Raw genomic sequence first — 26,696 nt, 5'->3', positions numbered from 1 at the left:
CTTCCCTGTTCGTTTCTGTTGGAGATCTATGGACTTGTTTTGCCTCTCTGTTTCTTTATGTTATGATTAAATATTGTCTATGTGCTCCATTGATACCTAAGGCCAAAGGGAAGTCACTTTGGCCACACATAATTTGTAAGCCCTCTCCTTCCCTGAGGACAGATTTGTTCACAGGCAGGGAATCTGTTCTGTATTATCCTGCTGTAATGCTGCCTTGCCTTTCGTCTCTCTTTAACGTCATGCCTTCACATTCTTGCCGCTCTGACTGAGGTTTACATATTTCCTTCCTCAAGGGGGAAAAAAGAGGGGGGGATAAAAACATATTTGAGTGGTAATCATAACCTTCTCAGAGGGAAAAGAGACTGTGGGGAAAAAGTGAGGCTTTGAAGTCATCAAATTTAACACTGATCACTCTTTAACCCCAAATATTTTTAAAGAAGACTTTGATAGGGTGTGTAAAGCTACACTGCTTGATCTAACTGCATGATATCGCATTCAAGTGACAGCAAGACCATAACAAGACTTTCAAATAAGCCACTTTAAATTAAAGCTGACAGCTTAAAACAAACATGGGTGACTGCTTAATTAGTAAATGAAAGGAGATATTTCATTTCCTCTGATTGTGAAAGGGCTTAGGAGACTCATGGAAAAACCTTTCAAAAAGCTTTAAGAGGTGAAGGCTGAGTTTGCAAACACATGGTGTATATATAGAGAATCATAAACCAAAGCAGTTTGTGGGAGAAAAAAAAGAGACATTTCTCGCTTATGTGTTGAAGTTTCAAGGTGAAACCAATAATGATTTTTCTGACCTCGTAATGTAATGATGATTTGGTCAATTCAGTTCCCAGTTCAATGTGGATAAAATGCCGGATTCTGTCAGTGTTGCCGCTGTTTGTTTAAGCCTCGGTTTGCCTGTTAGTAGCTGTGATAGGAAGTGTGGGTTTTCCACTTTGTATGTGCAGTCATATCACACGAGTTTCATCTGTGAATTAGCCCGTCCTTTCAGACAGGATTTGCAGGATGTGCCTGTGTTTTTAAACAAAGCTGGCTTTTTTTTGTAGCCCCTGGTTATCACAGCAGAATATATTGAGCACATTATGGATATGAATCCTGGGCCTAGACACGCAGCACAGGGGTCATTGCTTGGAGGCTTTGCGTTAGTTCCACACTTCATTGCCATAAAGCAATAGTACACATCCCTGTTAACTTTTTTTCCCTTCTGTACTAAAAAAACAGCGGGTTGAGTATAATTGAATATTATCTGCTGTGGGAAGTATAATTTTCAGGCTACTTAAAGATTTCCTGTTGTTCTGTTTTTCAAGCGATGTCATTATTATTTATGATTTCTCACAAAGGAAAAAGTGAAGATAAGTGATAACCTTTTGGGGTGCGGTATGTGTTTGTTACTGTATCCGGTTCTAAAAGATCATACTCAGTGTAACTTCTCCCTTTAGAAAAGGATGACATAAGAAAATCTACTTATTTTGTCCCCAAAAGCGGACTCGAAATCTACCTAATGATGCGGTTTGGATTTGTAGAGTGCTGCAGAAACTCTGTGCAATGCATTCAGGATTGATACTGAGCGCCCAGAGGAAGAGAACAAAGAGCTTTGTGCTACAACTGTTTCACAGACTTTGAATGCATGAAAATATGGAAAAGAGCTTCAGAGAGCTGTCATTGTGACTATGCTAAAATACTGACGAGGACCCGTGTGGCTTTTTTATTTTGTCTGAATATTTCCTGAGAAGAAATTTGCAAAGGAATCACAGCTATTTGGTTGAATCAGGTTTGTCTCTGCCACAAGCATGCACGCATCGCCGTGTTTGATTTAACCTTAGTTATTCAGAAAAAAAATATTTAAAGGTTTTTTGCTCAAGCCGTTGTGTAAAATCACAGTGAAATGTTAAAACAGCCTGCGCTAAAATATGTATTTACATTCATAGTGAAACTGAGAGGAAATAGCATTCTAGCAGAACAAGTTATCCCTTAAAATGCAAGAAGGAGACAACATAAAATACCTTCTCGTCTTCCTCCTCGTCGTCACCTATGGTCATGTTCACCTAAGAGAAAATAAAGGGTAGAGGGTGAGTTCCAACGAATGGGACATGTGGGCACTGGAGCATTTTTAACAAACACCTAGTAATGAAATTTTCTTTGAGTACATTCACCCCTATTGGGAGAGGCTTGTTTCCATAGAGACTGCATCACAGGGGTGACCTCACACAAAAGCAGAGGTGAAAAAGGGCCTTCCTCACAAGAGCACTGTCACACCAAAGCAATCTCTTTTCTTCACAACATAAGCACACAGAAAAACAGAAAAGGAAAGAAAAAACACATTTAATTTGGATGTTGTTGCCTAGATCACTTTATATCAAGTCATCCCTGACCCCTCTGTGGTGCGCGCTGTGGCATTGCCTGGGCACAGAGTTGTGTCATTGCCGGCCAGAGGGTCACATGGGGGTGACAGAGGCTCCACACTGGATATGAGGTTGATCCTGGGCTTTAACATTGCCCAGGGATGGCATCTTGAGCCAGCAGCCATAAACACAATGACTGGGACAGAGATTTCGCTTTGGGGAGGGTGCGTGAGGAGGCCAGGCCCCTGGCTGGCCAGTGAGAAGGCTTACAATACAGTGAAATTGGGGGGCAGTCAGAAGTGTGAACAGCATTAACCTTCACAAGCATGTGTAGGGCGAGAATAATTTCCATAAGACTAGATAGAGAAAAGATAACACTGTAGAAAGACCTACAGTCTTCCACCTACAGTCTTCCACCTACAGATGTGGACAAACAATATCAGCAGTCTGTAAGCTGCATCGCATATTCATAGTCACTTCATTTGAGTGGCTTTTTGCTGCTTGAGGTTTTGTATTTGGAGACAACATAGAAACTAATGTTACTAGCTATGAGCTGCATACAATGGAAAGCTGCCACAACTGACTGTAGTGTTGGGGAAGATATTTTTTGGGGAGTGGCTCAAAAAGTAATGATTTATGTTGCTGTAAAACTGCATATATGCCCCATGTGTACCAAAGGAAATTAATTCCTTCCAGCGCTGGGTTAAAGGGACAAATCACCCCTAAAAAAATTTACATATACACAAATTTACACATTTATCTCAGCTGTAGTGCTCCTTTATTCACAAATATTAATTCAGTGATAGTCTGCCTTCTCCTGAGTAGAATGAAACCAGATGGCACTTATCTCGAGTCTCTCAAAGCACCAAAAAATAAAATAAAGAACTACGCAGCAATGTCTCTTTCCACACACCAGGACCTGGTCATTCAAAAAATCCAAAAACATTGTTCTTAGCTTAATGTGGAAACTGTTTTCGCTCTTACCAAACTATACAAACCAACCGTATCACTCACATGAGAAAGTCCATCTACCCCTGGCAAGTTGCTTGTGCTGGTGACAGCACAGCAGGATGTAAACACAGTGTCCCCTCCCATCCGATGTAATTTTAGCTGCTTGACTCTTTTGGTTGGCAGATGTAGATCGTAGAAAGAAAATAGCTACTGTTTTAAAATCTGCTCACAACAAGGTTTGTGAATCTTCACTCAAAAAAGAAAAAGCTGATTTAATTCAATGTAAATTTTGAAATGTAATTTTGCCACATAAGCACAAAGAATCATTTTTGGAGTGTTTTTGAGTAACCAGGTCACATTTTTTTCTTCTGCTTTGAGGATCTTGTGCCAAAAAGAAGGCAGCTTACAGCAGATAGCTCCAAAACAGGGCAATTCACACCAAAACAATCTACATGGATGAAGCACAGTGTAGGGCAGAGAGAAAAAATGTGATTGACTTTGAGATGAACTATCAATTTAACTTGTTACAAACTGTTGCACTGTAAAACCATGCATTTGAAGAAAATACTGAAGTCCTCATCGCTTACCAGGTCTTGGTTGTAGCTGGCCCTTCCCGTTGAGAGCTGGAAGTAGTTCCAGCCTATGAGGAGAAGCAGGAAGAGGGGAAGCATGAAGAGTTCCCAGTGCCACACTGTCAAGAGGAAGATCTGAGGAGACAGAACATGACAGTATAACGCAAAGCACACAGCACACACCACTGTACCCTCACCCAGCTTTCAAATCTCAGCAAACCTTTTCACAGAACAAAATATATAATGGTTTTAATCACGTCCTACATTTCTTGATGACAGCTACTAAGCTCGTAAGATTTACAGCCAGTGGCAACAGATTTTACCCCTGGCAGTTTGAAAGTAAAAGACATTCAACTTTTAATATCATGAAATCCTATTTGCAGTATACACACAAATAGCACTGTGCTGGCAGAGTGCCTTACTGCTGAACAGAAAGTCTGACATGGATAGGCATGATATGCTGCCTTTCAACATCCACATCAAATCCTCTTAGATTCAGAGACAGGAACGCTTTCTGACGAAGCACATATGGCAACTAGAAAAGCATTTGCAACATTTACCCCCTCCGTGGCAATGATACTGAGAAAAGCCAAGACCCCTGGTAGAAATAAGATGGATCACACTGAATGAGTAATCCCTCATAATTCTGTAAAGGAGTGGTGCTAAGCACGTTGCACAACACCCACTGCATTTCACAGCAGAGCACTAATTGGATGGCTGTATTTAAACCCATTTAGTGACAGCCTAATGAGTCTGCCTCCAACTGAAATGATCGGGAATGTTTGAGGAGGATCACACCAGCAGGTTGACATGGATGAAATCAAAAATATTTTTTAAATGTCCCCCACACGCTATATTAGATGTCCTAAAATGTAATAAAATGCGAATACGTGCCAGTGCACCCAACATGGCTCACTTTTATTTACCACAATTCATCTTGCGTGCTGAAATTTTGCGTATACATTTTCTGTAATTAATGCTTCCTTTGCAAAAGTTACATTAGCTTTCACGTCAATTTCAAACATAGTGTAACTACTACGTTGAACCCACACGATGGTCACAGTGTGCAGTCTAGGCTCAAAGAGCTGGAGGCTGCTTAGAGTATGAACAATATGTTCGAGTTAAGCTCGAGACAGGATGTGAAGCACTGAGGCCTTCAGGCCCCAATAGCAGGCCTGTAAACAGCAGACTGCTCCTGTCACAGCAACCATGCGGAGTCTGTGCATGTTGCTCTGGGGGGCAGTCTACCTATTGCCACACCAGGCCTAGGTTCAAACAGCCACCAGGGAAACGTGTACCGTGACTAATGCCGACAACACTGTGGCCCAAGAGCCCTGGGCTTCGCTACTGTACTGCTTATTATCCCCTCTATGCAACCTGGGTGGGAGGGGTGGGTGGGTGGGTGGGCCAAAGTGCAGTGCAGGAAGCAGTAAGATCACCAAGATGCAAAAAATGAACAATATAAGCAATATGTTATTGTTACAGCTCATTTGAATTACGTACACAAAAACAAACTACAGCCGGTAAATGATAAAAAAAAAAAAAAAAAAAAAAAAAGGTAAACAATGAATATGCATGATGTGCAGATATAGCTGCGCTACATCTCCTCTCGGTTATGAATAACTTACGTCATGTGTTGTCACCTGAGTTCCCATGAGGCAATCTAAAGAAATGCTCCCCTCACCCCAGAGGAATTCTGCTGGCTGGTGGACAGGTAGCTTGTCATATTCCCAGTATTTTCATTAAAAAAAAAAGAAAAGAGAAAAAAGGGGGGAAGGGAGGGTGTGCCTGGAAACTGACACAAGCCCAGCAGGAATGTTGAACCTCCTTGCCCTCCCTGCAAAAGCTTCTACATTAACCACTAAAGTCTAATTGCTTGGTCTCTGTCTTCCTGTGCAAGTCAACAGAGGGAGCCAATTCATTTCCGCCCAGGGAGCCAGCAGAGAGAATCTGTCACAGGTATTCATAATCGCCCACTAATGCAAATTTCTTCTCACAGCGTTCTGGCTCAGTGGACAAGATAAAAGCCTACAGAAATACAATGCCTTGTGTCTAAACTGAGTGCTTAAATGAGGGTATAAACCAAAACTGTCAGAAATATCTTCTCAATTCCTCCCTCATGGTATGTCAACCCATGTGTTCAGGATTTACATGCTTTTTTAACACTAATAAAAACGACGGAGAGAAACATCTGGGAGAGGCGCTGAGATTCCTTCACTCAGGTGCGCACACTGAGACTCGGCCGTCAGATATTCCGCAGTAATGAGAGGAGGCAGGGCTATTCCTTCCCCCTGTCTCCGCACATTCTACAGAGTTTCTGTGAAATGGAGACGGAGCTAATTCCCCACTTAAGTGGTTTATGTTTTATTAGCAAGCAGCTGAGTGATTAAAGGACATATTGGACAAAGTGCAGCCTTTCAAAAGTAAGTGTAAATTTGTAGGAAAATAATCTCGTTTTTAATTGCGTTCAGCTCCATTTCGGAGCCCAGCCGCATATTTTAATCGTCTTTTTGTCAACATGACATTGCTAATATGTTGCACAAATACTTAAACGGTGATTTATTTCACCAAAAAGGACACAAAGCAGCAAATGAAAGCCAGAGTAGTAATAATTAATGATATACCTGGGCATTGCGGTTTACCCATAGCAAAATTGGATAACGAGCGACTTGTAATTGAACAAGTGTTGGTATGTATGTCTGGAAGGAGTGTCTCTAATGCAGGAAACCTCCCTTGACAAACACCATTTAGCTGAAAAATGTCTGTATGATTATGCACATGGTGCCTAGGGAGAAAAAAAAGAATGAATTAATAAAACTATTAGCACACGGTGGAGTAAATGATGGAGATGCACTCTCCTTAGCCACCTGTAAGCGCTGTGAGAAGGGGGCAACCCTGGGCAGAGCAATTCTGCCAGGAGGGTTAAGAACAGCCTGACAGATTTGTTTTATAGTGCCATTAATATGATTCCACTAAATGCATTCTGCGCCTTCTCATGCAGATCCCCTGGCCAGCAGAATCCAGCACCTAATAATAAAGCACTCAGCGATTAAAAGTGTGAATAAAATAACTTAAAGCTGAGCAAGCACGGTAGCTTCCACCACCCACACTCTCCCTGGAGAGGGAGAAGGGACTGTAGCAAGAACAAAGGGACAAAGACACCTTCTATATAAGTTTCTATCACTCTGTAAATTGATTAACAGGGGGTGGCTCGATCTACCAACCTAAACCACTGACTGGCAGACACACTGCCAGACTACCAGGCTGCCAAATGCTCTCTTCATGCAGACAGACTATAAATATAGGCCTGATATCAGTATAAGATAAATAAAACTGTTGATAATCCAAATAAGTGTAATGTCATAGCACCAGGGCCTTCACAAAATCCTTATTGTTTCTGTTTAAAAAAATAAATAAAAGCTTCTTTTTTTCCCCTCCCCTCAGTGTGGTACATTTCAAAAATACCCTTATTTTTAAACTATGCACCAAGCAAAAACACAAAAGATTTAATCTTGGCTCTATCTTCACTATTTCTCTTCAGTTGCACTCCACTTGGAAAGCTAAACAAAGCGAGAAGAGCGCCAGCCAGCATTATGAGGGTCAGTCATGGGGGCTGTGGACGGATGCCAGATTACGTGAACATACAGTGAAAGAGTTTAAGACGGACTATAGGCTGCAGGGTTTGTGTCTGAATGTGTGTGGTAGTCTCTATGTGTGTGTGTGTGTGTGTGTGTGTGGCAGAGAGACAGCAAAAAGGACATAATTGATATATGTGATTAATGGCAAAATATGAACGCTACAAATAGTAAAATTATAAAATTAAGTCATGAAAAAAAAATCTTAGGAACTTTTACAAAACCTTGAATATTTTTTATTGTGACAAAAATTTTCCTTTTATGGGTGAAATCAAGGGCAGTAAAATGAATCTGAAAGACCTCAATTACAATACAAAAAACCCCAAACAAACAAAAATAAAAATTAATAATGAATCAAAGGCATAAGTAGCAACTCGGCTCATGCGAGTCCTGTTTTTTTGTTTTCAGCTGAGCTGAAACAGAGTCTGGATGAGAGGGCTTATGTGGGGGACAGGCGCGGCAGGCTTTAAAGTAGCTGTAAATGCAGAGCAATGAGACATGTAATTTGTGTTGAGCTCGGGCCAGTGTGGGGACAGGCTTTCAGGGGGTGTCGGAGGCAGAGGAAGCACAGATAAGATTTCTCTTCAGGGCAGGTAGAGTGTGTGGGCAGCCATAGTGCTCTGAGCTAACGCTGAATAAATATTTCACATACCCTCAGCTCAAGTCTTATCGACTGAGGGGAGGGAAAGAGAGAGACAGTGAGCGTAAAAGGGGCTACCTTTGAAACAGGGAGCGATACAGTGGGGAAAAAATCATGTCCCTCTTAAGCAGAGTGAAATCATTTGTGGGAGTTGCAAAGTGTGACACAATTAGGAACAAAATTTTTAAATAAGTATATACTAACATTATTTTACATACCTAAAGAAACAAAACTGACTGGTTTTTTTTATATTATTTAAAATTAATATTCATTTTTCTTCAGGATTGGGTATAAATAGTACAAAGGTACCAATTTTAATTATAAATGTCCAAGTAAATAAAAACAATTACATTTCTTAGGAAAGCTCAAAACCTAAATATAGTGTTATACAGCGCAACTGACATCAAATCTGTGTGCAGTACTTTTTCAAAGTCGGACCCAAATGATTAGCATTGAATGATAAGCCTGTAAGTCTGCCTGCGCGGTACATTGCAATAGTGATAGCTCTTCATCAAAGCACTTATGAAGAGCAGCTGTGCAATGCGAGGCATTAGCATTTGCACACGGGGACATTTCTGGCCGTTGTCTCCCTGCCTGTCTGACACATGCCAGGGCCAGAGTAGCGCCAGTACAGGCTGGAGCAGGGCAGTCAGCAGGGGCCCCGTGGTGCCTGTCAGTGGTGGCTACGCTGACCCCGCACTCCGGCACTGGCCACTAGTGTTTAATCCGTGTCGGGAGCGTTAACACTGAGCGACCTCCCGGGTGACAGATCTGCCATGCAACCCTTCTCCCCTGAGGAGGTGTGTGTGTGTGTGTGTGTGTGTGTGGTGGTGGGGGGGGGTTGGGTGGCAGTGGCACCGACTCTTTCTTCCTGTCAGCTCAGCTCACGTCGGGGCCAAGACCAGCCCCGAAACAGCCACACACAGGGGTGGACAGGTCGCTACCTCAGCTGCACAGGGAGAGGTGTCCTCTGTGAGTGGGAAGGTGGTGATGATACGGCGCAGACAATGGGGTCAAATGCAGAGCATACTTCAACTAGGCTGAAAACATGCATAATATAAAACAACAAAGCGCAACAGATGCACTGACAAAATCTTGCCTTCTCATAATACCGTAACTACTTAGTAAAACTTTCAAGTGAATTCATGCTGTTTTCTAACTGTAATGATCGGCAGTGGTTTCAATTAATTCACGAGCACTCGCAACTTTGAATGTCCTAAAACATAAAACATTCGCAGCCCTAATGACGTGAACGTTAGCACAGAAAGCTTATTAATCCCACTAATAACGTGACATGTTCCAAGGTTACACACTGAATTCAGCCGGCCTCAAGAGCTGTCAGCAGAAAACTGCTATTTGAGGGCAGATAAATAATAATAGCGTGTTAAATCAGGAAGCACTGCTAAGCAGTTTGCAAGTAGTCACAGACTATCATTTAATAATTAATAGATCTCGGGCTAAAACACCATGAACACACACCGCCATCGCTGCCATCATTTTTTTTCTCCCTTCTAGACACATTCCCACTGCACAGCCTGTGAGAACTCCCACAGCCACAGAGATGGAGAGTGTAACCCTCATGAGACTGAAAAAAACCACTCCTTTAAGGCCTCCAACTTTTTCAAACAGAGAGAAAACAGATGTAAAGCAGAAACAAGGAGACAATTCACAGGCGCACGCGGACCTCTTGCTTTTCTCGCAAAAAGCCCAGGCACGCCGCAATGCAGTAAACCACAAAAGAGTACATCCAAGACTCACAGAGCATCTCATATTCAGCGACGGTGTTAACAAGAACAATTATGACAACTCTGATTGTGGCCTTCATCTTGGCCAGGCTGGTGTTCTGGTTAATGGCTCTGACTGCTGTTGCTCTACACAGGTGGTCTCCTGAGACCTCTGGAGCCAGATCTGACCCCGTCCTGCCCTCATCTGGGACGACGATGATTCTATCAGCCCACAAAAAAAAAAAAAAAAAAAAGAGCGCCCGCTGCAGCTGCCAAGTGTGTTTACAGCTGCACCGCATCAAACATTCATCAAATGCCATCTTTACAGTGTGTGATGTGAGGCAATCAGCATTTCACAGGCCGTCAAATGATGTCTAAAGCAGTTGTTACCTGGCAATGTCGAAAAGAAAATGGTTCAAATACTCACGAAAGGTTTACAGGTTTCTTTCTAGTCTAAGTCCTGACAGATGAGGTACCTCATATGTTAAAATATTAATTCCACTTAAATACTTAAAACGGTCTAATGACAGCAAAGCTCAAAATAAGCTTTCAAGTGTAAATGATCCCCCTCCTTTTTTTTACCTTTCAACCATTTCATCTAAATCAAAATTGTTCTCAACTTTAAACTCCAGATTAATTTGGCTTGTTAATACGCGCTCATTTCTTTCTTTCTTTTTCATCTTTTTCTTTTTTTTTTCCTGGAAGAAACTTGTGTCTTTTGGTTTAATGCACAGAATGGAAGATTTCACTCCAAGTTGTTCCCACGAATGGCTCCTGTTGGGAAAAAGTTAGTGATCTGATCTCTCCAGCGCCTCCGCTGATGTTTCTAGCAGTGCTGTAGCTCCATCTACAGGTGGTATCCTTGCGTGCAGCAAAGAACTCTGGGTGACCCCTCTGCAGTCGCTGCTGATGTATAGCACATTCATCTCGCTCAGTCTTAGTGAAAAGCACATCTAAAGGCAGTTATTTTATGAAGATTTTAGCTGTCAAATTTCCCTCTCTCTCAGAGAAAGGAACATGCTGTTGTCAAACTCTTTAAAAGCCCAGATCCTCAGCTCATTACTGTAGCATAAACAAGAAGAAGGGAGGAAAAAAATCCAAATTTCATGTTTGTATTTCCACTTACTGATGAAAATGTTTATGAGGATTTGCCAAAACTTTGTTTAAATGCACGACAAAGATTTTTCTCCCCTTTTACTTGTTTTTTTTTTTCCTTTCTTAAATTGCATTACCTAATTAGAGAGACTATTTTAAAACTGCAACCCATTGGTGGAAAACTGAAGGTAACTTCAAAAAGTATGGACTCTGCTGATGAGTTTGCACAGTCAAAACAAGCGACCGCCCCGCGTTCACAAACTGTAACAACACTGCAAGTCTTTCCATTCCTTACGGAGTCGAGTCTCCCACAAAAACACTCGTTAGTCGCCCAGCCAAATAAGTCAATGTGCAGCTTTCTGATTGCTACCCACGGGGGAAATCAAATTGAGATATATAAACACACACACACACACACACACACACACACACACACACACACACACACACACACACACACACATACATATATATATATATATATATATATATATATATATATATATATATATATATATATATATATATACACACACACACACACAACTTGCTTATTCAGTCTTTGGAACCAGTGCACTGATCTCTGCAAAATTTGAGTACCTTGCACACCCTAAACCAACAACCTCTTCATAATCCAGTTATAAAATCTACATAAACAGGGTAGCAGCGTAGACTACGTGCTGTGTAGAGGTCAGAAAATTGGCCTGTGGGACTGAGTGATATAATGGCTAAGTATTCCTGGTAAAGCACTACGTGAGCATCCCGCAGTCCCAGTAAAAACCACAGCTGTGGTAATGCATTACAGGATGTATATAGTGTAAAAGGGTAGGACTGGTCTGCCTGCATGATAAATAATGTATTGTAATGTATATTATAGCTAGACCCACCGCTGCAGTGTTTCCAACTGCTATACCCTGAGAAGCCCTGCGCTGCCTGCCACTGTGGAAAAGAGCAGACACTAGTGGTATAATTATGCACATCTGAGAGGCAAGCAGAGGCCATCTGTCAATGTCTGAATCAGTTACCTTATTACCACTGCCTAAAGATATAAAGATAGGAGTGGGAGCTGCTTTCATTAAAGCACATGGTGGCATGCTGCTTTAGACAGCTCCAAACAGTAACTTAATTGGAAACGATGACTTGGAGGAGGAGAAGTGACTGTACGGTGAGCGCCCTTGGAGTGGGCAGGGGCACGAGACGAGGATGGTGGCATGGCACCAGGCTTGTAATGACAGTCAGTCAAGACCTTGCGGTTGGCCTCGTTGACAGTGAGGCGGTAGCAGAAGGAGTTTTTTTTCCTGTTGCAGTATTTACAGTATTGTGATTTGCATGTTTCATTGTGCCTGTTGAAACTATAATAAATCACTGAAAAGGGAAAAAAAAGAGCTTTTCACTCGCTGTACTCTCAGTCTGCTGATGAGTGGGTGATGAATAACAATGGCAGTTTCGCTCTCTTTGGGCAACTCTCGCCGTCGACCTTCGACACTTAGACTATTTGAAGCGCACCTCTTCACGGGCACAGGCGTACTCTGACTGGTGTGTTACTGTCTGCTTTTTGCACGCTGGTATCAGTGTCTGAAAACGTGCCAGTTGTTTCAAATAAAAGGATAAGAATTGCAAGAATTATCATTTTCACCGACAGCGAACAGATTATACACAGCTGACGACGGGGTGGGGGGGCTACACTGCCGTAACAATGACAGTCACCATGAGAAAAGTGAGCGCGAGCCTCTTTCCTCAATTTTAAAATCTGCTGAACTCTTAAACAGCAGGTGGAGTAGAAGTGGAAATGAAAGATTAGAGTGTACCACCTCACACTCCCATTGCCTGCGGAGGATCTAATTATAGGTGGAAGAAGATGGCCCCATCCCGCTGACCTGTCACCTGTCAGCCTGCCTATCCTCCTGCTCTCCTGCCCATATCCATGCCTGCCCGTCTGCCTCCAAGTCTCTCGCTATCTCGCCCGCACTCTCGCTGAACTGTCTTCCTCTTTCTGTGCTCCAACTTTCTTTCCCAGATAGTAGCCTGCCTCCCACTCTCCTTATACAATTGGCTGCATTGTTCTCTGCCTTCCTGTCTGTGTGTCCGCTGTCTGCCTGTCTATGTGCCGTGCTGTTCTAAAGGCTGTGATACACTGAGCCTGGCCATTGCCTGCGGGGATTTGCACCTCAGGATCAGTGAGAAGGGCTTATAGAATACACCAGGTATGAATTGCATGTCATCCTGAGACAGAGCAGACAGAAGAAAGGCGGTGAAAGGAGAGTTCTTCACACACCCTGTCTGTGACCGCTTCCTCACCCTGACACAGCGCTGGCAGGTCTTTCATGGTAAGTGTGCACTCTTAATCATGACATTACATGTGCTGTACTGCAGGGGATTCACTGGGTGCTTTAAGATTATTTAAGCTTAGGACCTAAGATCACATACCCTCATTAAAAACAGCTAAACAGAGACATTTAAACAAGGTTCAAATCTCAGAGGCAGACTGTCACTACTCTACCCAAGGAAGCTGAGACTGTGATCCTCCTTACACCATCCCCTGGGTTAGGAGGCTTTGCTAAGAAGTCAGATGTACAAACGCCCAAACCCCACACCTTCAAATACACTCTAATGTCATCAGAAGTGAAGGAAAGCCAAGTGGGGTTTGATTTAAAGGATAAATCACATCCATCACATTGCACATGGGATAAAAACAGAAGGCAGCCATTGTTTTTCATGGGAAAAAGTCCAGCAGGGAGAGAAAATGGCTAAACCAAAGAATCTCTTCAACATCTAATTCACATAAAATGAAAGAGTTAAAACTGGGCTCCAGTGAAATGGGACAAAACTTGTTCGCCCCTAGGCTTAAAGAGAGTTCATTAACATGAGGCAATGACTTACCAGAAAGGCTATTAGACTCCGTTGCGTGCTCTCCCACTGAAAACAGCTTTTAATGTACTGTAACGTGGACAGAACTGCTGTGCTGATTTTGCGGACCCGATATATACTCTGGGCAAGAACCTAATGGGAAATAATTGGAAGAAAACACCAGTTAGTATCATTTTGATACTGGACAAAATGTTTATGACTTTGCAATGAGCTTGGATCGGCTTTACAATCCCTTATTTGCCACGTTGAAGCCAAACCCAATAAAACTAATTAGGTTGAGTAGAACAATCTGAACTACAGCCTATGTGTAGATTTTTAGTGGCCACTTTTTTAGTGCATTGTGAGGGGGAGACTTTATTCTAAGCTTTTAGTTTCTTTTGCAAAATCTTGCAAAAACCAATAGAAATCACCTTTTTGTTGAACTTGATGGTTTCCTCTGTTAATTTTGCCTCCTTGGGCTGGAAGGATTTGACACCAGCTCCCACCTGAGGCAAACAAAGAAAACAAACAAATGCTTCCATTCGTTAAGGCTTTTCACAACATATAATACAGGCTATTATCAACATTAACCATTTTTGACCAAGTTGATTTGATCTTTACTTTGTTGTAGATAACCTCCAACACCAGAGTGATGGTTCCTTTAGACGCACTTCCCAGTTTTTCTTTCTTCAGTAACAGAGTTATCTCCTGGCCATTCTTAACCTTTGGGAAATTCAAAATACATGCGTATATATAAAAGTGATTTGCTACTTTTTTTAAACAGATATTTATAAACTCAGCAGACTTACAGTAAGCAAAGGAATGGCCACCTTCCCCAAAAAATTTGGGGCTTTGTCTCCATTTTCATCAAAGACAGTCAACTCGACCACATCGGTGATGTCCTTAATCGGGCTGCGAATGAGTAATTCAAATGTGATCAATATTAAAAATATATATCCCAAAAATTTGCTACAGATTTGCTTTTTTTCCCCTACTTGTATTACTTACAATGTAAAGGATTTTTTCCAGTCTGGATTTACATTCTTATAGACTGTGTGAGTTTGAAGTTTAGAGTTCCCCAGCTCTATAACGCACAGGGCGTTGCTTTTTCCTGCAAAACAGCAACAATGTGATGTATCCACAACTTCATCGTACATGTACAATGGCAATAAAGGGATATTCTATTCTTATCTAAGAAATGAATCTGAAAATTAAAAAAAGATGATCTGGAGTAGCTGAATACCATTAATGTCTGTAGCAGTGAGATCATTTGCCCTGATTATGCCAACCTGAAGGATGCCAATATCTCTCATGCAGTTGTGCGAGTTTTTTAAGCTCTGGAAAGAAGAAATTGAAAAATGTTAAACAAAGAAGGCATAATTATTCAGTGTGATACTGCTATACATATATTACATCATATATTCATCTTAAGCAATCCCATCTACATCCCAAACTTGAACTCATTACTGAACCAGTTGGTGTTATGTGCATGACTACTATTGTCCTGTTTTACTTTTTAACATTATACAGGTACAAAAGGAAAAACGTACAAATTTCTCCACCACTTCGTCTTTCTCATCAGGTTTTGACAAGGTAGCATTTTCGATGTCAGAGATGGAGACCCCCCAGACGGATCTCAGGGTGATCAGAAACACCACTCTGCCTTTTCCTGGGTTCAGCATATAGGAGTAGAGTTGCCTCTCATTAACCGTAAGTGTCGACACGTCAACCTCAAGCCTGGCGCACAAAAAAGGAGATTCGCTCAATTGAAACAATTTGTAAGGAGTGTGAGTTCCTCGGGTGAGCAAGTGTGTGGGCAAATGTAACTTTACAAACCAGGGAATACTCACATCCCCCATGATTCTTCACTCTTCCTCCCTCTCTTTGAGCACATCTCCACCTGTAGAGGTTCCTGGTTATCTTCAAACTGATTGAAGTCAAACTGCTCTCTCCACTGGGGATTTGCCTGAATGCAAAGGTTCTAAGGGCAGAAAAGATGCGGCTTCAGCACATACAGTAACACAGAAACACACACACACACGAGCGCGCACAAACACTTTGACGCAATGTCAGGTTTAATGCATTATCAGACTGAGCAGCTCCTGCATGACAGCTGGATTAAGTCTTCACTCAGTCCTACCAGAAAGAGGCAGGAGAGGAGAAAGAGAGGTATGTTGCGCGTATGTGTATCTATTTGTGTCTGCTTGTATGTGTACACCTCAGTAGCCACTGTGGGATTGTAAACACTGACAGCTTCCAATTAGAATCAGCTTTGTTCAACAAACAAACAAGCAGAGAGGAAAGCAGAGAGGTTTACAAAGAAATGACACGACAACATGAGACAAGTGCACCATGGAATCATCAGGGGGGAGGCCAACAAGTACAGGTAGATGAACAGGGCATGCTGGGTATGCAAATGAAGGCAATGAAGCCCGGCACTCGAAGCACAGTTAGAAGTGAGTGGCAGCCTTGCCCAGTCTAATGAGCTGCCTCTGCCATGGCCCAGTGAGCCAAGGTGGAGGTGAGTCAGTGGCAGGTGCCTGCTGGGAGAGAAAAGTGGGGAAGTAAGAGAGTGGGGCTAGGAAGAAAGTTAAAGTCTAAAGAGCAGACATTAAAAAGACAGAGGAGCACGAGTAAAGGGAGTGTAGGAGAATTGCAAAAAGAGTGCGACTTTTAATGAGACCAGTCCAACCTTGCTCTTGTACTTCTGATCACCGAGGCGAAAGCGGACGTAAATGTCACCCTGGCCACACTGCGGCATGTCCTGTCCCTCCACCAAGGTGATACAGAGCACCCCGGTCCACATCTGGTTCCTCAGCTGATTCTTCTGTGTTTCAGCCGAGCGCTGAGCCGGCGTGGCCTGGTTCTGCTGCGGGGCAAAGATGCACACAGATAGTTAGATCTTTTTCTCTTTTCTTTTTTTTTTCCTCAAAGCAACATGCGTGCAAGCTTTGTGAGATTGCTTCCCTTTTACCTGCTCCCGCCTCAGCCTGGCATCTCATCATGTTCACAGAGTGCACAAAAGTAGGACAAAGGTTTACATTATACAGTGCATCTCTGTTGGTGCACATTAGCACATCTCTACTGACAGGCGAGCCACACCATGGCGGCTCCTGGAACGAGAGGAAGAGAGGGACGTCAGCGAGCAGCCAGATGTCCCTGGCTGTGACAGTCCCACTCATCACTGGCTCCCAGACTGAGTGTGGGGAGGCAGGACACTTGGCATACTGCACCAGAGACAGCAGGCAGCAGTGAGTAATGATGCAAACCACACAGCTCTCTCTCTCTCTCATCAGCAAATTATGCATACATGCAGCATGTATAGCCAGCATCAGAGTTTTACTGCATGTTAGCAAATGTATCCACTTTGAATTCAGCCAGCAAAGTAACGAGTGTTTTTCTGCTCAGGTGAAGATATCAAACTGACCAGGGTACTGTGCTTTCAATAAGCCTTCAAGAGCAGCAAATAATCCACTTCTCCCGCCGTGTGTCACAGAGCAAGTGTGAGAGAGAAGGAGAGACCTTGATATGTTTCCATGTTAGAGTTCCCGTGAGGCTGTGCGGTGATAGGCCAGGGCTGTAAAAACAAACAGCACAGAGGTTGTGTAGGGCTGACTGTAATTAAAGCGAAGGAGCGTAATCTGCTCTCGCTTCTTTGATTGCCCGGCTCCTTCGGCTGCCCTGGCGACGGCGCTTCAAACAGCCCCACTGCAACTCCCCTGCCACTCCGGCCCCTCCTCAATAGCTACAGGGTCGCAACCCACATTGCCACCCAATCCGGAGGGGATCAAAGCACATCTCGGGGACCTGAATTAACATGGAATACCACAGGCACAGCCCTATAAATATCAGGCCCTTCAAAAGAAGACGAACAGAGGGAGTGGAGGAGCGATATAAAACAGGCCTCAGCCAAGTCATCCCAAGTGTTTATCTTGGACACATTTCTATCTCAGCGGCCAATAAAACAATTCCACTTAACTGTAAGTGGCCCCTAAAGAGAATCTATTCCTGGTCTTAAAAGGGCTGTGCGATTGCTTCCATATGGTGGGACAGCATGGGGACAAGCATGATGAGCTCAGACCCAGGTCCATTTGGCTGGTGTCTCAGCACTGTCCATCCACAGCTGTGATATTACATCCTAACATCTGGGTTATTGCCCGCTATGCCTGGGAATTATCAGCCTTGCCGATCTTAGTCATCCCACACTGGCAGCATGCCTCCAACAGCCAAGCCCCCCCGCTCCCCTTCCCTTCCGCTTCTCCCATACGCCCCCTCCTGTTTGAAACACTGTCACACAGCAGACTTTTACTCAGGCACTTGCAATTCCCTGTCTCTGTCGTGGTAACACAGAGGGAGAAAACGATGTTCTGACGGAGGGGGAGTAGAGCTGCAAGAGCCGGGTATTCAGCACTTCCAGGATAGGTGTTAAACGCAATAAGATATTGTACGTTTGTCAAAAAAAAAAAACATGAAATTGGGGGGGGGGGGGTAAAAATGGCATTGTTACATTGTTAAATTAGCACCGTGATTTAGGCAGGAGAACAGCGCGCAGAGTCCCGCCACGCATTTCTGTCTCCCTTTGAGTATATTTAACCATCTGTAGTGGATAACCTACAATGTGTATGAAAATGGCATTCATTCCTTTGTCATCTAATTTCAAATTGAGACTGCCTACTGGACCATCAAGAGACTGAACAGTGGCAGATGTAGTGACAGCATAGGTGTGAAAATAAACCCAATCGCTGCAGTGTGAGTCCCAAACAGCAACCCTCCTATTTCACTCTGAATCTAATTACTGCTTCAATATATTGAAAACCACTTGAGAAGAGACGGAACTTTGTTTACCACAAAACCAAATACTGCTCTATAATGCTCATCAAAGGCTCTTTCATGACAGCATATTCAGCGAATACTATTACTTTGATTTTGATCAGAATGTGATATTGTACCATACTTTCTTTACACAAAATGATTCCACTGACTGAATATAGTATGCATTGCTAAAAAGGTTAACTATAAACCAGAAAGGAAATAGGCTGTGCTGATAACAAGGTTACACACAAAAGCCTGAGTCCTGAACATATGCCTCGTTCTTTGTTGCACCATTGTGTAGTGAGCTACTGCCCCCTAGTGAGTTAGATTAGCCTAACCATAAGCGCTAATGAGGAAATTAAAAAAATATCATGGCATTAAAAGCAAATGTGAAGATTTAAAAAATCCATACCTTATTTCTTTTGGGTCCAAATCTCTGTAAAATTAAGAAGAATTGCAATGAATGAGTGCATAATAGCAGGTAAGAATATAGATTTTCATCACACAAACACTTGTAATGTCTGAAATATTCCTACCGGGCCTTTTTTGATGGTGGCGTCTCTGAACATCAGGCAGACATCAACAATAATGACTCCCATGTCATCTTCTTTGCTTTTTGGATCTTCGAGACGCAACTCCATTTCATTGGTTCTGTGAGGAGACAGGAAGGGTATGAAGATTAAAAATGAGAAGACCCCTTGTGCATAAACTAATCTCTAAAATGTAAAAGTATTACTCACTTGTGCAGTTCAAGATCTCTCAGGGAAATAAAGCTGGAACCCATGAAATCATCAGAGGTCCGATTTTTATCATAGACCTGCAACATTATTAGAGGTATGGCATGTATTAAATTAAACATCTCTTGGCCTTGCATTCAGACTGAAATTGTCCGATCTGGCACAAGACCAGTGTCCCTCGCAAAATGCAATAATATATAAGCAGCGCCTACCCGAACTTCTATGTTATATTCTCTGTCTCGGAGAGGGTGGGAGAAGGACTCGTTCCAGCGAGGGTTCAGGTCTTTATAAACCACTTTGCTTTTATAGAACTGTTTTCCTTCAATTTTGAACTTCACATAAGGATCACTGGTACCTAAATGAAACACAATAAAGGGCAAATCAGCAAGATAGTGTTGTGCGACACAAGTGGGGGAGCGATCTTATGTGTTAAATTATCAATCATCAAGCTGGTTCCATGACAGCATATAGAGGAAGTGGAAATACTAAATGGAAACTAAACGATGTTAGCAGCTTGTCGCTCTATTAGTGTACACTGTGCATGAAAACGCACATTCGTATACACTCCCTCCTCCCCCCCACATGCTCGTCGTGTGAGAGAGTGAAATATGTATGGAGGAGGTACACCCCACACATGGCAAAAACAGAAGAATGTAGCTGTTTAATTGTCACAGGGTAGAAACACTCGCCAGCATGAGGCTACCAGAAACCAAAATCTAGAAGCAACCAGTGTTAATCCTCCAAGCTTGTTAAGAAAGTCTGTCTGTGAGTGGGGTGGGGGTAAGGGACTTCTTTGTTTCTGCAATTGCATGCAGATTGGCCAAAAAAATGAAAGCCAGCCCCACGCCTTCATTTGTATAGGGGAATAAAGGGGTGCTTGAGAGAGCCTGCAGGGAGGCTTGAATCACATGACAAAGGCCCTGTGGGGATGGGCTGTCAGGCCTGTCAGCTCCCCACTCCAAATGAACATCTCGCAAAGGCAGGCAGGACCCACAGCAGCTCCACCCTGCCAGCCTGTGACAGGGAAACCTCCAGGCAGCTTGACAGGAGGAGAATGTGGCAGCTAGCAAGGAGAAAAGCTCTGGCATGACTGAGAATGGTGACGATGGAAATTAATAGGGGGGAAAAAAGGGGAGAACAAAAACCAAGGAATGGGAGAGGGGAGGGGCTGGTTATGTGGGTCCTTTTAGAATATGTAATGACAATGTATGCCATTGGTGAGCTCTTGGCACTGTGTTGACTGTTGGGCAAACAGTGGAGAGATAGGGGGCGTGTGGGGATTGCATCATCACTGTGCCATCTTGTCAGGGGAAGTGAGGTCTCAACTAGCTTAGAAGTATGACTGAGAGAGCCTTGTACCACAAAACAGCACCATTTCAAGTACCACCACCATATATAGCTGTTAGGTGATGGGAGGCACAGCAAAGTTTATAATTGGTTAGAAGGAAACTGATGAGATTAACATAGCTTTAAAATATTGACCTTCTACGAGGCCAATTTGAACACATTTGTTCTAACCTTAAAATAAAAGCCAGAATGTTGCTTTCATTTTGGATTCTTGAATAGCCTTCACAGTTTTCTCATATGTTGTAATTCAACCTATGACCACGTGAGGGTGTAGCTTTCCCAGAGTAAATACCGACCTAGGCCTCAGGGGAAAGAAAACTTTTTTCCCTCTCACAGATCAATGCCAGATATGGGGGGAAACAGTCATTTAAGCACACAAAGATTTGAAACCACCTTTCAAAATATCTAACTGATTTTACACACGGTGACTGTTAATGTAACCAAAGCACGGCTCTGCCACTTTAGGAAGTAAACATCAAACTATCAAACCAAAAGACATCTCTAAAGTAATTACAGTGGTAGACAGCTTTGACTTTAGGAGGTAAGGGATGACTTTTCCACTTTAAAAATCTACAGGCAAACAGTCGTAACAATACCAGTAGTGTCTCATCGTATCGTCAGCCTCTTGTCATACTCGTTTGACTGCATACTTTTCTAATGTTTTGTTTTTTCTTTGTCCGTGCATAACTTCACATGAGATGTCTCACCTGCAAATAGGAGCTTTAACTGAACTGACCTGAACTGAAGGATATCTCACCTTACATTCCTGTCACAGTAACAATAAGACTGACAAGATCAATATGGACTTCACGTGCCTGTAAAATTTTATCAGATTGTCCCTAGGAGCCAACAAATAAAGAAATGCATTGTTTTACTGTATACAGGACATGTGATCTATCTATGATCTAACGTTTTGATAGATACGGATCCAACCAAGACTGTTTAAAAAAATTGCTGTTATAAGAACAGGATTTGATGTTAGTTTATTCAAATTTCTAAGATCTAGATGAGATCTTTTAATTTTACAGGTTGTTAAAGGTCAGGAGCTTATTTTATGGATCACCTGTAGGTTTTTGACGTACCTGAGCGCTTGTCTCTGATGACCAGGTTTTTTCCTCGCTTCAGGTTGATTTTTAAGAGATACCTCTGGAATGGGGCAGGTACTCGATCCTCACACCCCCCTGTAACATCCTGTGGAGAATCACCGATATTTGTATGCATTTACCACACCAGATGATTAGCTTAATAAAATGAAGACAACTCAGTGGATACTCACTGAAGCATTTTCGTCAAAGAAGTCAGCTGATTCACTGGCAATCTGTGTAAAAAAAATAGATTTTTAAAAATGTTGTGACACTTTATAAAACATAAAACTGCGCAATCATTCGAGTCGAGGACAGCCAAGCCATCTAGGTTTGTGTAGCATTCCAAGGGAATCATAATAGCATTACTATTATTTATTTAGTCAGTTGTTTGCATTGTTACAAAAAAGGTGTCTATTAATGTCTTGCTAATGACAACATATTGCATTTGGGTGAAAAAGTCAGTAGACGCTTTGTAGCATCTGAAGAGAAAGTGAAATTCTGCTTGACCTTTTTTGTGCTTTTTCTTTTTTGGCTTGTTTGCACATTGTGTGACTAACTGGTAGCACAGGTTTTTATCTTTCTTTTTTGAGGTTTGTTTTCATTTTTTTATTTTAATCTAAGAGACATCTAAACAAAAGTGGATGCTTCTCTCCACACAGGGACTTTAACTTGAACACCAACCAGCTTTTGATGCTTCATCAGTTGAGTGATTTGCCTAAAAGCTGCAGAGATCAAATGTAATAAAACCAAAAGTCTGGGCTCAGGTTTAGAAAAGAAATTTTAATTTCATTCATGACTGCTTACTAGAGGATACAGTAACTACAACATTTGGCTTCATTTGCAAAAGCGAGTGGAAAAACAAAGCCACACTATTTGAAAGCTAAATGAAAGCATGGAAAGGTTCAAGTAAATGTGTCCAGTGATCCTGGCAGTTTTTGTGCTGTTACTTCATGTTACATTTACCGCAACTATTTTTTTAAGCAACTTCTCGTGACAGTTGAGGTTCACTTTGATGAGATAACCTGTTTATATATATATATATATATATATATATATATATATATATATATATATATATATATATATATATATATATATCAGTGCTCTAAACTGACACCAATTCCAACTGATATATATATATATATATATATATATATATATATATATATATATATATCAGTTGGAATTGGTGTCAGTTGTCACAGTAAAAGGAAATCACTAGGATCCACTGACTATACATGTGCCGAAATATATAATAATAAAAATAATACTGACCTCTTCCGTTTCATCCTCCTCATCTGCCAGGGTTTCATCGAGAAGATGCATGGAGAACTCGTTCATCGGCAGGGGAGAAGAGGGTTCTCTGTCTTGTTCTTCCACATCTCTCATCCAAGGCATGTTGGCTTTCTCTTCACTGGGAGTGCCACATGCTGAGTTCAGAGAGTTGCCATCTCCACTTTCCAAAGGTCTGCCCATAGAGTCCAACATCAGCCTATCTTTACGAGCATTTTGTCTTTTTGTTGGTGGAGTCCCTTTTTCAGATGATGTCTTTTTCGGCTCAACTGATGAGTTCTGTTTTTCTCTATAAGGGTTTATTTGCTCTCCCATTGATTGTGCTCTAAACAGCGCTGCAGCAGCAAGACTTTCTCTAGACCCTTTTTCTGAGACTTCTTCACTTCTCTCTGGAAGGTCTGGTCTTGGTATGGGATCTTGTCCACTGTTAGACATTTTACTTCCTGTAGGAGCTGGTTCAAAAGGGAATTTTGATAAGGCCCCTTTGCCTTTTTTGTCTATTTTAGCATATAACTCATCTACAACTGGGTTGGTTTTGTTCTCTAAACCAAAATCATCCATTTCTTCATAAATGCCCAGGGTCCCCGGGGGTGTGCTTAATCTATTCAGAGCTGGATTTGAGTGATCAGGCTGAAGAAATCTGGTTCTGATTTCTGGGATTGGATCACTTAGTTTGTCTGCAAACTCTGAACTTGCAATAGAATCAGTATCACTCAGACCAGGAGAGATGCCAAAAGCAGCAGAAGACAGCGAAGCATTCTCGGTAGATGCTTCACCTGGCACCATTGTTAGGTCGGGTACAGAGATACTTCGTCGATTGGCCAGATTCCTACCCTGCTTGGCCAGTGGCTTCTTGGCGGGCTTCTTTAAGTTGGGAAACTTGGGTTTCAGACGGAATCTCTCCGCTAAATTCTTTTTCTTGTTCTCCATCTTGAGGGCTACCCTTTAGATTAAAATAATCAACAACAGTGAAATTGACTTAATTTGCTGTGCATTTTTAGAGGTCTAATGCACATAATTTACATAGAAGCTTCATGGAGATCAGCTGATGTGAACATACTGGAGACAGTCAGTGAAAAAGATCTTCCCTATATACTGACTTGGGTGACGAGTTAAAAGGAAAAAGCTGAAACTTTAACCCCTGCAATGTTTCTGTTATGCTGTAAGAATATTTTGCTGACATGAAAAGTTGCAGTGTAACAATGCCCCCCATACCTAAGGCATGGGGGGTAGCTAATGCTTTAATCAGCATGAACATTTTGGAAATTATATGCCATGGGCTTCACAGGAACCAGATCCCAACTCTACTGAACAGCTCTAGGACATTTTAGTGTCCAACATGATGCTCTACCACTATAATTAGAACAGCAAATTATATTTTGAGGGAAGGATTTTCATCTCACCAGTAGGTTTAAAAAAAAAAAACTGGTAGAATTAGTGCCAAGACACACTGAAGGTAATGTGGCAGACTGTGCAGCCCAGCCCCTTACTCATCTTCCTAATGTGATTTATATTTCCTGTGTGACATTTAAGCTTGAGTCAAATTTTATAAAGAAGAAACTGAATTTATATGGAGGTTTGTGACATATTAAGGAGGTAGTAGGTTGGCAGTATTATGGCAAAGATTTTATCAACATACACAAACCACATTGGGACGAATGTTTAGTGTGATTTAATGTGCTACTTTTCTGCCTTTCACCTTGATCCAACACAAAAAAAACATATTACAACAAAAACAATCTTACCAATAATGCTGACATTAAAAAATTAACAAATCTGTATTTTAAAAAAAATAGCTGGATATACAGCAATCTGAATGACACTCAGTCTAATTTAGAAAAGACACTGGAACATACCTGTTCAGTTGACCTTTGTTGTCAAACCTACAAACTGATTTAGTTCCCACCCAGAGCAGATGAAATCATTCCAACAGACAAGTTAGCTATCCCAACTATGGTCAACGAGCCGAAGTATTTAAGGCAACAGATCACGTAGGATCCCAGACAAGTGATTGGTGGAGGAGCAGCAGCAGGTGAAACTAGCCGTACCAGTCAAACAAGGCGAGTTTCAATGACTATGTGAATGCCTTTCAACTGTTCAGTCCTACCCAAGTTGTCTGTGATAGATGGAGCAACACAAAGTACAGTTTGACTCCACTTATGTGGGCTAAGAAAACAAAATCTGACAAGAATTATGGAGTAAATTAAGACAACGTAGCGAGAGAGTAAACCAACACTGCAGCGTTGAAACTATGAAACAGTTGCTCACAGCACAGTAGCCTGTTATGCCAGCTTGCTCAGTGTTGATTTGTATATTTGACAGTTTATTTGCATTTGTGAGGCAATTTGTCTGTTTTACGACTTGCATTCTCTCATATGGGTTCCATTATAGCCCCAAGTATTTGAAAATATACTTAATACCTTAATCTAGCCTAATTATACAATACAACTGTCTTTCCTATGTGTCTAAAACAGTCCCAAAAATGCTGCTGATGGATTCTGCAACATGACTGAGGCATATGAAATGTCAGGGAGGATCTGGCACTCGGTAGCTGCCTCGCCATACTCAACTCCATTACTTTCGTACACCCCCATATTTGTTTACAGTAGAACGTGGTTTAGCCTAAGCTAGTTAAAAAGGAGCATTTGTGTTTGCAAAGTATAAACTATAGCTTTCTGTCTACAGATAGAAGCTAATGCAACAGACACACTGGTGTTCCCTCTCTCTCTCTCTATCTTTGTCTGAGCCTAACAGTTGAGACTATATGACAACAGATGTGTTTGAGTCTGGACTGTCTTGTTCAATATTTGCTGATGTCTTTAGGAGATCAGGCCCACATGAAAGACCCTCTACTTGGCTTCCACTTGAAAGGCAGGGTTGGGCATCAGAACAGGGCAAGCCCCTATGGCAGGTGGCCTGTCGCCCTCCTTCTCGCTCAACTCAAACAACCCAAAACCCTGCTTGGTTACTCTACCCATGCACAGTGGACATCTTCCAGCCTAAATCACAGCTGGTCTCGGGAAGGAGAGCCAAGAACATGCACTTGGGGACAAATCTACTGAGTTATGCACAAGCAAGCCTACAAACTGAATACAGTCATTAAAGAGTGAGCCTGTGGACTGAGTGGCCTAAAACATCCGTGATGTATGTTTGATAAATGTAGTTTTAACTTTTTCTTCGTATTTAAGAGTATCAATATTATATTGATATAAAGTAAAGTAGAGTAAAGTAAAATTACAGTAGATGTACTGGCAGTAACTGACCTAGCTGCTAGTGGTTAGGCTAACAATCTGATTCTTAGCTGGATTACAATTGGCCCAGAGTTACTTCGATTACGAGATATGCTCAAAATGTGTACAACACCATTAACCTCCTAAGACCCGAACTCTTCCATGGCATGCATTTTTAATTTCTCTTTGATATTTGAGCTGATTGGGACCTGATGAATCTAAAAACAAAGAATTAGCAGATTTTTTTTAACCTGATTTTTGTTTCTAAGACAAATGAGAACCACATATGAGGATATTTGTATTTGTATAATGTCCTCATAAGTGGACATAAGGCCCTTGTAGAGCAAGATTTAGTATTTTGGTCTAAATAA

General features: G+C 41.9%; 1 protein-coding gene across 1 annotated transcript in view; it reads right to left on the bottom strand.

The window, feature by feature from the left end:
- Positions 1–25,080, bottom strand: part of mctp2a (multiple C2 domains, transmembrane 2a) — a 33,204-nt gene extending 8,124 nt beyond the window's left edge. The window contains exons 1-19 of the mRNA XM_084933356.1: positions 24,952–25,080; positions 23,078–24,038; positions 21,994–22,035; positions 21,800–21,908; positions 19,583–19,725; positions 19,374–19,450; positions 19,170–19,284; positions 19,046–19,069; positions 16,514–16,690; positions 15,672–15,802; positions 15,372–15,558; positions 15,065–15,158; positions 14,830–14,932; positions 14,631–14,733; positions 14,443–14,544; positions 14,253–14,327; positions 13,855–13,974; positions 3,896–4,015; positions 2,019–2,060 (exon numbers count right to left, since the gene is read on the bottom strand). Coding sequence (XP_084789482.1) covers positions 2,019–2,060; positions 3,896–4,015; positions 13,855–13,974; positions 14,253–14,327; positions 14,443–14,544; positions 14,631–14,733; positions 14,830–14,932; positions 15,065–15,158; positions 15,372–15,558; positions 15,672–15,802; positions 16,514–16,690; positions 19,046–19,069; positions 19,170–19,284; positions 19,374–19,450; positions 19,583–19,725; positions 21,800–21,908; positions 21,994–22,035; positions 23,078–24,025 — 2,712 coding nt within the window. The 5' untranslated portion in view covers positions 24,026–24,038; positions 24,952–25,080. The remainder of the gene's footprint in view (positions 1–2,018; positions 2,061–3,895; positions 4,016–13,854; positions 13,975–14,252; positions 14,328–14,442; positions 14,545–14,630; positions 14,734–14,829; positions 14,933–15,064; positions 15,159–15,371; positions 15,559–15,671; positions 15,803–16,513; positions 16,691–19,045; positions 19,070–19,169; positions 19,285–19,373; positions 19,451–19,582; positions 19,726–21,799; positions 21,909–21,993; positions 22,036–23,077; positions 24,039–24,951) is intronic.
- Between the last annotated feature and the right edge of the window lie 1,616 nt (positions 25,081–26,696).

The sequence above is a fragment of the Perissodus microlepis genome, chromosome 7 (genome assembly GCF_051167445.1).
Source record: "Perissodus microlepis isolate ML-2025 ecotype Zambia chromosome 7, ASM5116744v1, whole genome shotgun sequence".
NCBI classification, from domain to species: Eukaryota; Metazoa; Chordata; class Actinopteri; order Cichliformes; family Cichlidae; genus Perissodus; species Perissodus microlepis.
The sequence above is the reverse complement of the archived record's forward strand: the minus strand, read 5'-3'. Positions and strand labels throughout refer to the sequence as shown.